This window comes from Physeter macrocephalus, chromosome 2 (genome assembly GCF_002837175.3).
Source record: "Physeter macrocephalus isolate SW-GA chromosome 2, ASM283717v5, whole genome shotgun sequence".
Lineage (NCBI taxonomy): Eukaryota > Metazoa > Chordata > Mammalia > Artiodactyla > Physeteridae > Physeter > Physeter macrocephalus.
Genome location: NC_041215.1, coordinates 124,816,590 through 124,830,625, shown reverse-complemented (window position 1 = coordinate 124,830,625; position 14,036 = coordinate 124,816,590). Strand labels below are relative to the sequence as shown.

Here is a 14,036-nt window from a genome sequence, read left to right as displayed (position 1 = left end):
GGCTGGGCCCGTGAGCCATGGCCGCCGAGCCTGCGCATCCGGAGCCTGTGCTCCGCAACGGGAGAGGCCACAACAGCGAGAGGCCCGCGTACAGCAAAAAAAAAAAAAAAAAAAAGAGAGAGAAGAAAAATAAAGAAAGCTCTTGGGAGAGGTCATGATTCTAATATAATATGATGTGCTATTTTTTCTCCTCCTCCTGTAGCCCCCCATAGAAGAACTGGTTAATCTAGAGGTAGATTAATAAAGGGTCTTAATTTCCAAGAACCAGGATCCTAGGAACACAGAGACCAGGAGGATATCAACAGTTTCCCAGTGCCTGAGAACATGTCAGCTTTCATTGACGGAAGGGAGCTGGTTGTCATACCTTGCCCCCTACCAAGATAAACTGGGGTTCTGTCCTTGTCATGCTGTGGGCCAGCTGTTCATTCCAGGAGCTTGCATTGTTAGGACCTCACTCAGGATGGGGTTGATCCAGGAGACTCAGTGCCTTCACATGAGGGTGATTCATTTTGATTATCCTAGCCCAACTTTTAATGCCCAGCTCACTCCCCCATATTTTCATTATCTAGTGTTCCTCCCCTGTGCCATACAGCCCTGGGAGGCAAATCAGTTAACAGGGTAGCAGTCTATCTTCCATAACTTGAATTTCAGTATTCAGCTCTACTCCAGAAAGGGATGTAAGTGGATTTTGGATTTTTCTACATGTCTGTTGCCCAGTATCCCCACAGTTAACTTAGGGTTTATTTGGTCAAGATACTCAGATTGTGGTCTCTAAATACTGTCTCCCACTACAAGGAACCAGAGTTCCCTAGGGAAGTGTCTGATTCCAACTGGGTATGCAAGTATGCAAAATGAGCCTGGAACATCTTGCCAAACCAGAAACAAGGAAGCTATTGAGACTGCAGGGTCACATAAAAGGTTCAGGAGCCAACCTGAAGAGGCTCGTTCTGAGCATCAATAAAAGTAGTAACACTTTGTAGATCAAAACCCTTAAAATATGTTGAAAAACATGAGTTCATAATTATACTAAGCAAACAAACGAAGAAACCCCCTCTGGTCAACACTAAGAATTCTGGGTAACCAAGTCATTATTTGGAGAATGATACAGGGAATGGATCTTGCCTTTGCTATACAAACTGAACCTCAAGACAACCAAATCGTTGGTTATGGGAGATTTCTTTTTATAGAAATATTCCAACTAATAAATGGAGAAAGAAAGAATTACAAAAGCACCATTTGGCAAGCCATACTAAAACAATGCACTTAGGCGATGATCATGAGTAACTGCTAACATCACAAAAAAGAGACAGACAGCCTCTGTTTCCTGATTCCAGACCCCTGGGCAGTACCTCTGTGAAATACTCTTGCAAAAAAGAAATTTGAATCTGATCAGCCTCTAGAGCAGAGGTTAGGAGGATATCAACAGTTTCCCAGTGCCTGAGAACATGTCAGCTTTCATTGACGGAAGGGAGCCGGTTGTCATACCTTGCCCCCTACCAAGATAAACTGGGGTTCTGTCCTTGTCATGCTGTGGGCCAGCTGTTCATTCCAGGAGCTTGCATTGTTAGGACCTCACTCAGGATGGGGTTGATCCAGGAGACTCAGTGCCTTCACATGAGGGTGATTCATTTTGATTATCCTAGCCCAACTTTTAATGCCCAGCTCACTCCCCCATATTTTCATTATCTAGTGTTCCTCCCCTGTGCCATACAGCCCTGGGAGGCAAATCAGTTAACAGGGTAGCAGTCTATCTTCCATAACTTGAATTTCAGTATTCAGCTCTACTCCAGAAAGGGATGTAAGTGGATTTTGGATTTTTCTACATGTCTGTTGCCCAGTATCCCCACAGTTAACTTAGGGTTTATTTGGTCAAGATACTCAGATTGTGGTCTCTAAATACTGTCTCCCACTACAAGGAACCAGAGTTCCCTAGGGAAGTGTCTGATTCCAACTGGGTATGCAAGTATGCAAAATGAGCCTGGAACATCTTGCCAAACCAGAAACAAGGAAGCTATTGAGACTGCAGGGTCACATAAAAGGTTCAGGAGCCAACCTGAAGAGGCTCGTTCTGAGCATCAATAAAAGTAGTAACACTTTGTAGATCAAAACCCTTAAAATATGTTGAAAAACATGAGTTCATAATTATACTAAGCAAACAAACGAAGAAACCCCCTCTGGTCAACACTAAGAATTCTGGGTAACCAAGTCATTATTTGGAGAATGATACAGGGAATGGATCTTGCCTTTGCTATACAAACTGAACCTCAAGACAACCAAATCGTTGGTTATGGGAGATTTCTTTTTATAGAAATATTCCAACTAATAAATGGAGAAAGAAAGAATTACAAAAGCACCATTTGGCAAGCCATACTAAAACAATGCACTTAGGCGATGATCATGAGTAACTGCTAACATCACAAAAAAGAGACAGACAGCCTCTGTTTCCTGATTCCAGACCCCTGGGCAGTACCTCTGTGAAATACTCTTGCAAAAAAGAAATTTGAATCTGATCAGCCTCTAGAGCAGAGGTTGGCAAACTTCCTGTGAAGGGCCAGGTAGTAAATGTTTCCTGGCTTTGCAGTCCAACTGGGCAGCTGTCTGTTCAACTCGCTGTAGGAGCCTGAATGCAGCCAGAGACAAAACAAAAAGTGTGGCCAGATCTGGCCCAGGAGTTTGCAGACTGCTGTTCTAGGTCTAACTACCAGTTTACAGGAAGTAAGGAAGACAGAGGAGCTTGTTAAACAGCATCACATGAATGCAATTAGCAAAATCTAGACTGGGAAACTCTATAGGAAAAATAAGCTGGTTTCTTCAGTAAAAAAGTTCCAAGGAAAAAGTTAAAAATAAAGCAACTAGGGGAAGATTTTTTAAAAGACAAGAGACATATCAACCAGTTGCAATGTTTGGAGCTTATTTAGATCCTGATTCAAATAAACTGTAAAATAGAAGGCAATCAGGAAAATTTGGACACTGACTAGATATTTAACATAATAAAGAGTTATTAATTTTTGAATGGGATAATGATATTATGTGTGTGTGTATATTCCTTAGGTTTAGAGTATATACTGAGAATATTTCGAATTATATGCTCTCTAGAATTTGCTTCAAAATAATCTTTGATTCTGAAAAAAATAAAATAAGCCACAAGTTGATAATTATTTTTTCTGGATGTTGGGTATTGAGGGTTTATCTTGCATATATTTGAAATCTTTTATGACATAAAAAATTTTTTAATGTGTACATTTTACAAAATAATATCACTTTAAACATTTTTTAGAGAAGAAGGGATGGAGTATTTTCTGTTAGGCACTCCTGGGTCCTCCTAAAACTGGTGGGAATTATCTGGCTAAGAGTTGGCACCAGAGTCTTTCCAGTGTTTTTTTCCCCCCAAAACATACATCTTATTTGTTATTCTAAATAGACTCGACAGATATCATATTATTTATCATTTAAGCTGACAGATATCATATTATTTCTCATTTGCTCATGTGTTATATGTAACAGACATTTTGTTTTGTGAAAAAAGAATTTATAAGGTTGAAAATAAGCTTCATCTTTTGTGACCAACTATACTAGGCTCTCATTGTTTAATCGATGAGCGTTTGTTCAGTGCAGGAGTCTGGCCACAAGTGCTTTTCACAGCCTGGGGAGGTACTGTGAGTGATGGCAACTGGTGGGGAGCAGAGGGGGCATGTAGGAAAGCAGGCACCCAGCTCCTGGGGCAGTTGCTATGCAGGATGTCTGCCGTGGGAATGAGGGCCCTGTGTTACCAGAACACCCATTCATTTTCCTTTTTCCTGAGAAGAACTCTAAATCTAGATTGTATGTGACATTGTCTAACTTTTAGTTGCTTAAAATATTTCTACAGTGCCTTGTCTTCCAAACCAAACACTTGCACAGCTGGATTAAACCTCTGATTTAGCGTCTGCCCAATGGCAGGGCCCTAAATGAGAGCCTGTGGGCACCAGGATTCCAAAGTGCCCTGGCCCTGCCTTCTGTGAGCTTCCAGTCTAGTTGGGAGGAAAAAAAAACCTACTTGAAAAACAAAATGAGAGGTGTAGATAGGAAATGCTATGGGAATTCGGAGAAAGGGGTGGCTAACCCCATCTGGAAAAATTAGGGCAAGCTTCCCACAGGCCACAGGAGGAGTTGGGGGAAGCCCTGGTGTTCTAGGTGGAGAGCCAGGGAGAGAAGCAATGTCATGGACATGGGCAAGAGCAAGGCCCAGCAACAGGAAACCAACCCTGTAGGAGGAGGAGTCAGTGGCCCTCCATAGCCCACCCATGAAGGATGTTTCAAGACAAGATTGTGTTCTGTACAGTCAGGTGAAAATAGGCAGCAAACAGTGGAAAGCATGGCACTGAAACTCAGCTGAGGATCTGAGCAGCAGATCAGAGTATCATCTGTCTAGAAGTGATGGTTGAAGTCATGGGGCCTGTAGAGAGTGTGTTTCTTTAATGCCTGCCATTGGCAGGTGGTACATTTATATAGGTGGTAGGGATGCTCTCTGAATCTGGCATTTCAAAACTACCAACCTATTGTTTATAACACTAAATCTTACTTAAGGCTCAAAGCAGCACCCACATACTTCAAAAACATTCCCCACACTGGAAAGGAAGGGTTTGGAGTAAGAGAAACCAGAAGTCCATGGGGAAAGAGAAGCCCACATACGGAAGGATATGCCTGTGGTAATGGCTTTATTTATAGGTATATGATCTCCCTCCAAGGATGGCCTAAAGTAGAGACTTTTTCACTGTTAAGAAAAGATTATTCAAGAAATTGAAATATTATATAGATTATGATTGTCCATATTAATGCTATGTAATACATTTGAGCAACATCTTTATTCCTTCCCTTATTTGAAAGTTTAAAGTGTAATTTCTCTTAAAAAATAAAACAGGATGTTATTATGTTCTTCCCATAATGAGAATCTCTTTGTTCTAGAGAATAAGCATTTCAAACCCTGATAATTCCAACAGTTATTTCATGTAAAAGACTATCTATTTGGACATGAATATGTGTTAATATTAGGAATGTTATCAGCCTATAATAATGTATGGATTAATACCCACTTTCCTGGCTACTGAACTCTGGAGAGAAGTGAAAGCTTAGTCTTGGACATGTACACAAGCCATGTGAGTTTAGACCACTGAGCATTTAGCCTAGGAAACTGAGACCAAGAAGAAGTTATGCCCAGAACATAAATCAAAAATAGCTCTGATGATTCATTCGGAGATTGGTTCAAGATGGTGGAGTAGAAGGACGTGCACTCAGTCCCTCTTGTGAGAGCACCAGAATCACAACTAACTGCTGAACGATCATTGACAGGAAGACACTGGAACTCAGCAAAAAACGATACCCCACATCCGAAGACAAAGGAGAAGCTGCAGTGAGACGGTAGGAGGGGCGCAAGCACAATAAAATCAAATCCCATAACTGCTGGGTGGGTGACTCACAAACTGGAGAACAATTATACCACAGAAGTCCACCCACTGGAGTGAAGGTTCTGAGCCCCACGTCAGGCTTCCCAACCTGGGGGTCCGGCAATGGGAGGAGGAATTCCCAGAGAATCAGACTTGAAGGCTAGTAGGATTTGATTGCAGGACTTTGATAGGACTGGGGGAAACAGAGACGACACTCCTGGAGGGCACACAAAAAGTAGTGTGCGCATCAGGACCCAGGGGAAGGAGCAGTGACCCCATAGGAGACTGACCCAGACCTATCTACCAGTGTTGGAGGGTCTCTTGCAGAGGCGGGGGGCAGCTGTGGCTCACCGCAGGGACAAGGACATGGGCAGCAGAAGTTCTGGGAAGTACTCCTTGGCGTGAGCCCTCCCGGAGTCAGCCGTTAGCCCCACCAAAGAGCCCAGGTAGGCTCCAGTGTTGGGTTGCCTCAGGCCAAACAACCAATAGGGAGGGAACTCAGCCCCACCCATCAGCAGACAAGCAGATTAAAATTTTACTGAGCTCTGCCCACCAGAGCAATACCCAGCTCTACCCACCACCAGTCCATCCCATCAGGAAGCTTGCACAAGATAGCCTCATCCACCAGAGGGCAGACAGCAGAAGCAAGAAGAACTACAATCCTGCAGGCTGTGGAATGAAAACCACATTTACAGAAAGATAGACAAAATAAAAAGGCAGAGGACTATGTACCAGATAAAGGAACAAGATAAAACCCCAGAAAAACAACTAAATGAAGTGGAGATAGGCAACCTTCCAGGAAAAGAATTCAGAATAATGATAGTGAAGATGATCCAGGACCTCAGAAAAAGAATGGAGGCAAAGATCGAGAAGATGCAAGAAATGTTTAACAAAGACCTAGAAGAATTAAAGAACAAACACCTAGAAGAATAAAAGAACAAAGAAACAGAGATGAACCATACAATAACTCAAATGAAAAATACACGAGAAGGAATCAATAGCAGGGTAACTGAGGCAGAAGAACAGATAGTGACCCGGAAGACAGAATGGTGGAATTCACTGCCACGGAACAGAATAAAGAAAAAAGAATGAAAAGAAAAGAAGACAGCCTAAGGGATGTCTGGGACAACATTAAACGCACCACCATTTGCATTATAGGGGTCCCAGAAGAAGAGAGAGAAAGGACCCGAGAAAATATTTGAAGAGATTATAGTCGAAAACTTCCTTAACATGGGAAAGGAAGTAGCCACCCAAGTCCAGGAAGTGCAGGGTCCCAGGCAGGATAAACCCAAGGAGAAACACGCTGAGACACGTAGTAATCAAATTGACAAAAATTAAAGACAAAGAAAAGTTATTGAAAGCAGTAAAGGAAAAATGACAAATAACATACAAGGGAACTCCCGTAAGGTTAACAGCTGATTTCTCAGCAGAAACTCTACAAGCCAGAAGGGAGTGGCATGATATACTTAGAGTGATGAAAGGGAAGAACCTACAACCAAGATTACTTTACCCAGCAAGGATCTCATTCAGATTTGACGTAGAAATCAAAAGCTTTATAGACAAGCAGAATCTAAGAGAATTCAGTACCACCAAACCAGCTCTACAACAAATGCTGAAGGAACTTCTCTAAGTGGGAAACGATGGAAAAAGATATTCCAAGCAAGCAGAAATCAAAAGAAAGCAGGAGTAGCAATACTCATATCAATAAAATAGACTTTAAAATAAAGAATGTTACAACAGAAGGAAGGACAGTACGTAATGATGAAGGGAACAATCCAAGAAGAAGATATAGCAATTATAAATATATGTATATATGCACCCAACATAGGAGCACCTCAATACATAAGGCAACTGCTAACAGCTATAAAAGAGGAAATCAACAGTAAGACAGTAATACTGGGGGACTGTAACACCTCACTTACACCAATGGACAGATCATTCAGACAGAAAATTAATAAGGAAACAACAAGCTTTAAATGACACAGTAGACCAGATAGATTTAATTGATATTTATAGGACATTCCATCTGAAAACAGCAGATTACGCTTTCTTCTCAAGTGCACAGGGAACATTCTCCAGGATAGACCACATCTTGGGTCACAAATCAAGCCTTGGTAAATTTAAGAAAACTGAAATCATATCAAGCATCTTTTCAGACCACAACACTATGAGATTAGAAATAAGTTACAGGGAAAAAATGTAAAAAACACAAATACATGGAGACTAAACAATAGGTTACTAAATAACCAAGAGATCAACCAAACAGGAAATCAAAAAATACCTGGAGATGAATGACAATGAAAACATGACAATCCAAAACCTACAGGATGCAGCAAAAGTAGTTCTAAGAGGGAAGTTTATACCAATACAATCCTACCTCAAAAAACAAGAAAAATCTCAAACAATCTAACCTTACACCTAAAGGAACTAGAGAAAGAAGAACAAACAGAACTCAAAGTTAGTAGAAGGAAAGAAATCACAAATATCAGAGCAGAAATAAATGAAATAGAAACAAAGAAAACATTAAAAGATCAATATAACTAAAAGCTGGTTCTTTGAGAAGGTAAACAAAATTGATAAACCTTTAGCCAGACTCATCACAAAAAAGAGGGAGAGGACTCAAATCAATAAAATTAGAAATGAAAAGGGAGAAGTTACAACAGACACTGCAGAAAGAGAAAAGCTAACACCCATCCTTCTCAAACTCTTCCAAAAAATTGCAGCGGAAGGAACACTCCAAAACTCATTCTACGAGGCCACCATCACCCTGATACCAAAACCAGAAAAAGACACTGCCAAAAAAGAAAATTACAGACCATTATCACTGATGAATATAGTTGCAAAATTCCTCAACAAAATACTAGCAAACAGAATCCAACAACACGTTAAAAGGATCAGACACCGTGATCAAGTGGGATTTATCCCAGGGATGCGAGGATTCTTCAATATATGCAAATCAATCAATGTGATACACCATATTAACAAACCGAAGAAGAAAAACCATATGATCATCTCAATAGATGCAGAAAAAGCTTTGGACAAAATTCAACACCCATTTATGATAAAAACTCTCCAGAAAGTGGGCATAGGGGGAACCTACCTTAACATAATAAAGGTTATATATGACAAACAAAGGAAACTATAAACAAGATGAAAAGACAACCCTCAGAAAATATTTGCAAACAAATCAAGGACAAAGGATTAATCTCCAAAATATATAAACAGCTCATGCAGCTCAGTGTTAAAAAAAACAAACAACCCAATCAAAAAATGGGCAGAAGACCTAAATAGACATTTCTCCAAAGAAGACATACAGCTGGCCAAGAAGCACATGAAAAGCTGCTCAACATCACTAATTATTAGAGAAATGCAAATCAAAACTACGAGGTATCACCTCACACTGATTAGAATGGGCATCATCAAAAGATCTACAAACAACAAATGCTTGAGAGGGTGTGGAGAAAAGGGAGCCCTCTTGCACTGTTGGTGGGAATGTAAATTGATACAGCCACTATGGAGAACAGTATGGAGGTTCCTTAAAAAGCTAAAAATAGAATTACCAGACTTCCCTGGTGATGCAGTGGTTAAGAATCCGCCTGCCAATGCAGGGGACACGGGTTCGAGCCCTGGTCTGGGAAGATCCCATATGCCACGGAGCAATTACGCCCATGCACCAGAACTACTGAGCCTGCGCTCTAGAGCCCACGAGCCACAACTACTGAGCCCACGTGCCACGACTACTGAAGCCCGCGTGCCTAGAGCCGTTGCTCTGCAGCAAGAGAAGCCACTGCAGTGAGAAGCCCGTGCACCACAACGAGGAGTAGCCCCCGCTCGCTGCAGCTAGAGAAAGCCCGCGTGCAGCAACGAAGACCCAATAGAGCCAAAAGTAAAATAAATAAATAAATAATTTTTTAAAGTAAATAAATAAGATAAAAATAGAATTACCATATGACCCAGCAATCCCACTACTGGGCATATACCCAGAGAAAGCCATAATTCAGAAAGACACATGCACCCCAATGTTGATTGCAGCACTATTTACAATAGCCAGGACATGGAAGCAACCTAAATGCCCATCGACAAATGAACGGATAAAGAAGATGTGGTACATCTATACAATGGAATATTACTCAGTCATAAAAAGAACAAAATTAGGTCATTTGCAGATACGTGGATGGACCTAGAGACTGTTATACAGAGTGACATAATTCAGAAAGAGAAAAACAAATATCGTATATTAACGCATATATGTGGAGTCTAGAAAAATGGTACAGATGAACCAGTTTGCAGGGCAGAAGTTGAGACACAGATGTAGAGAACAAACATATGCACACCAAGTGGGGAAAGCCACGGGGGGGGTGGGGGTGGGGGTGGGATGAACTGGGAGATTGGGATTGACGTGTATACACTAATATGTATAAAATAGACAACTAATAAGAACCTGCTGTATAAATGAATAAATAAATAAAATTCAAAAAAATTTAAAGAAAGAAAAACTGGGCTTCCCTGCTGGCGCAGTGGTTGCGCGTCCGCCTGCCGATGCAGGGGAACCGGGTTCGCGCCCCGGTCCCGGAAGATCCCACATGCCGCGGAGCGGCTGGACCCGTGAGCCATGGCCGCTGAGCCTGCGCGTCCGGAGCCTGTGCTCCGCAACGGGAGAGGCCGCAGCAGAGGGAGGCCCGCGTGCCGCAAAAAAATAAAAAATAAAAAAAAATAAATTTTGTAAAATGTATATACAATGAAATATACATCACTTTGCTATAAAATTTGATGAGTTTTGGTAAATGTATACATCCATATAGCTACCATTCCAATCAATATTCAGAACATTTCAATCACCTTCAACATTTTCCTCATGCCCCTCCAATAAACCCTACATCCCATAAGAAAACACCTTTGATTTCTATCACCATGTATGTTAATTTTGCCTCTTTTTAAATGCCAGAAATGTTTGTTATTAATTATATAGTATTTTAGTGTTTTCAGCTCATCCTCTCTCATTCAACTTAATAGTTTTTAAATTTATTCCTGTTGCTATAGTTATTTTTTTTATTGCTACATAGTATACCACTGTGTGAATATCCCACAATTTATTTGTTCTTCTGGTGGTGGACATTTGGAACGATTCTAATTTTTGGATGACATGAACAAAGCAGACATGAACATCCTCATACAAGTCTTTTTGTCTTCTTCACCTCCTTTGTCTTCTTCACCTCCTCCCCAACCTCTCCCCTCCATGTCCCTTACATCGCTGGCACACCAACCTCCAACAATCTACCTTTGTTCCCACCTCAGGGACTTCGCCCTGCCGTCCTTCTGCCTGGAACATCCTTCCCCCCCTTTCTTGCCACTCAGCTCTCAGCACGCGTGTCCCTCTGCAGAGGTGGCCTCCCTGCCTGTCCTGTCACATGCTCCTCCACTCCATTCACTCACATCACCGTGTCTTATTGTTGTGGCCTGATCCCTCTCTGAAATGACTTGATTGCCTCCTGGTTTATTTTCTGTCTCCCCTCCAGAATATAAACTCCAGGAGGGCAGGGGTCTTGGCCATCTTACTTACATTTCCATGCTCAGCACTTAGACAAGTGCCTGGCACACAGTAGGCTCTCAGTAAATATTGGTGTGATTGGATGAAGGGCGGTAACAAGGATGAAATAATTAGAATTGTGTCTGGCACAGAGTTGGGACCAGCAAGTGGAAGTTTCCTTCCTCTCGCTCCCCGTCCCCCTAACAAAATATATATAAAGGAAAACAATCGAATCTACACTGTTGTGTCTTGAATATATTAAAGACATTCAGCTACACTGAGTATAGTAAATCATATCTAGCTGAGTACAAAGTAGCCTCCAAAAAAGTATTCATTAAATGTAGAATGTAAATATTTTCTTGATTTCATTTTTCAGGTTGTCCTTGCCAGAAGGAACCATGAATTGGCATTTTCCCTTTTTCCTCGTGGCCACCGTGACATTGCCCTCTGTGTGCTCCCAGTTCAACCCCCTGTCTCTGGAGGAACTAGGCTCGGACACAGGAATCCAGGTGTTCAATCAGATTGTCAAGTCCCGGCCTCATGACAACATCGTCGTTTCCCCGCATGGGATTGCGTCCGTCCTGGGGATGCTTCAGCTGGGAGCCGACGGCAGGACCAAGAAGCAGCTCACCACGGTGATGAGATACGGCGTGAATGGTGCGTGCGCCTGGGCCTGGCTGGTGGGCCTTGCCGGAGTCCCAGTCTGAGCGTCCCTAGCTTGGTCTTTGCTTACCGCTCGAGGAGCAGAGCAGCTGAGAGGGGTCTTGCTGGCGCCCCCTGGGCTTGAGGGCCAGTCTCCCCCAAGGCACAGTGGCAATGCTAGGAGTTAGGAGAGCTGGGTTCTGGTCTCCGTTCGGTAGCTGTGGGGCTTTGGGCAGTCACTTGACCCCTTGAAAGCCCCGTTTTCTCATCTCTAACAAGAAAACTTCCCGTCTGCCCCCCCTCTATGTTGTACAGGGCTCAGAATGCATCATGGCTGTGAACGTACTTTTAAATCTGTAATCTGGGGAGGTGGGTGGGTGTGACCATGGAGGGCAGCCCGGGGCAGTCTTATGCTGATGGAACCGCTCTGCGTCTCAGTTGAGGTGGCGGACACACGCATCTCCATGGGGGGTAAACTTGCATAGAGACACACACACATGCACACACACACGCACACGCACACGCATATGTATGTAAAACAGGTGAATGAGCTCTGGGGATTGCACCAGTGGCAGTTTTCTCGTTGTGGATCTGTACTACCATCATGCAAGATTACTACCATTGGGGAAACTGGGTGAAAAGTGGAAATATACAGGACCACCTTGTATATTGTTTTGCAACTTCCTGTGATTCTATCATTATTTCAAAATAAAAAGCTACAAAGGAAGTTTGTTGAAAAGTAAGGCCCAGGGCTTCCCTGGTGGCGCAGTGGTTAAGAATCCGCCTGCCGATGCAGGGGACACGGGTTCGAGCCCTGGTCCGGGAAGATCTCACATGCCGCAGAGCAACTAAGCCCGTGCGCCACAACTACTGAGCCTGCGCTCTAGAGCCCATGAGCCACAACTACTGAGCCCGCATGCCACAACTACTGAAGCCCACGCGCCTGGAGCCTGCGCTCCATAACAAGAGAAGCGCCCGCTCGCCACAACTAGAGAAAGCCCGTGCGCAGCAAGGAAGCCCCGACACAGCCAAAAATAATAAATAAATAAAATAAGTTAATTAAAAAAAAAAAAAAAAGTAAGGTCCAATAGGAATGGTTTCATTTTCTTCAAAGAAAGCCCCGTTTTAATTACCTGTTTAAGCTTAAGAGCTTACATCTCCTAGTGCTGTCACTCAGCTTTAGCTCAGGTTTCTCACCCGAGTCCCCTTCCACTGCTCCCTCCACAGTGCTGGGCATGGACCAGCGCTAGCCTTGGAGCCCTTCCTTGGCATCAGCCTGTGCCGTGACCTTGACAGGTCACGTCTGACGTCCAGGTTTTAGTGGCTTTATTGGGAAGCGAGGACGTTTTCCCACCCACATCCCTCCATTCCCACTGGCCATAAAGTTCTAGGAATCTTGACCACGTTGACGCCTTTGCTGGGAGAGGAGGAGAGACGGGGGGTTGCGTGCTTCAGGGCTCCCCTCTGCACCCCAGTTCTATCCTTCTCTGTGTAGGCCCCGGGGGCTGCCAGCACGAGATGCCCACCTGCCCAGCTCCATTTACAGGGCATTAAACTTTTTTTTTTTTCTTTTTTTGCGGTACACGGGCCTCCCTCTGCTGTGGCCTCTCCCGTTGCGGAGCACAGGCTCCGGACGCGCAGGCTCAGCGGCCATGGCTCACGCGCCCAGCCGCTCCACGGCATGTGGGATCTTCCCGGACCGGGGCACGAATCCGTGTCCCCTGCATCGGCAGGCGGACTCGCAACCACTGCGCCACCAGGGAAGCCCAGGGCATTAAAATTTGCATGAGTTTGCAGTTTGTTCACCTGTTGGAAGCACTGGGGGACTAAATATTTGGAACACACCGTTATGCCCTTGCTTGGAAGCCCACAGAACTCTTGGTGGTTTATAACTTCATAGTGCATCGCCCACGGGGCTCCTGGCCTCTCCCAGCGCCATCCAGGCCCTGTCGGCCAGCACCATTCCAAAAGAGCACCTGGATTGTCTTGTCAGTCTTCCCGTTGAGCCACATTCATTTTAACTAGTGTTTCTAAAGTTTTGACAATATTGCTCTGTTGGCAACTCCCCCCAACCCCCGTCTCTTCTTCCTCCAAAATCACTAGCAGTCGAGTTGTGGAGTGACTTCAGTTCACATGACGGACTCATCGGGGGAGCCCGGGTGGGTTTTCAGGCCCTGGTTCGGGCTCAGCCTCTGAGAACTCAAGACAGCGGCACTCTGGTTGAGGGCAGAGGCAGCACAGTCTGGGCCACAGGAGGAGGATCTGCCCTCGTCTTTTCTGGGCAGGACACGGGGGACCGTGGAGGAGCTGAAAGGGACAAGTGCCGAGACTGGGCTCTGAAGTCTGCTGGTCCCTTCGTTGTACAGCGTGCCTGCCCCCTCCCGCTGGGCCTGCCCCACAGAACCCGTGAGGGGTGCAGTCTCCGGAGGCCTCACAGAGGGCCA

At 44.0% G+C, this 14,036-nt stretch overlaps 1 protein-coding gene across 1 annotated transcript in view; it reads left to right on the top strand.

Annotated features, from left to right (window-relative positions):
* SERPINE2 (serpin family E member 2) overlaps nucleotides 1-14,036 on the top strand; it is a 75,312-nt gene that overhangs the window by 34,048 nt on the left and 27,228 nt on the right. The window contains exon 2 of the mRNA XM_024124543.3: nucleotides 11,327-11,607. Within this exon, the coding sequence (XP_023980311.1) occupies nucleotides 11,349-11,607 (259 nt within the window). The 5' untranslated portion in view covers nucleotides 11,327-11,348. The remainder of the gene's footprint in view (nucleotides 1-11,326; nucleotides 11,608-14,036) is intronic.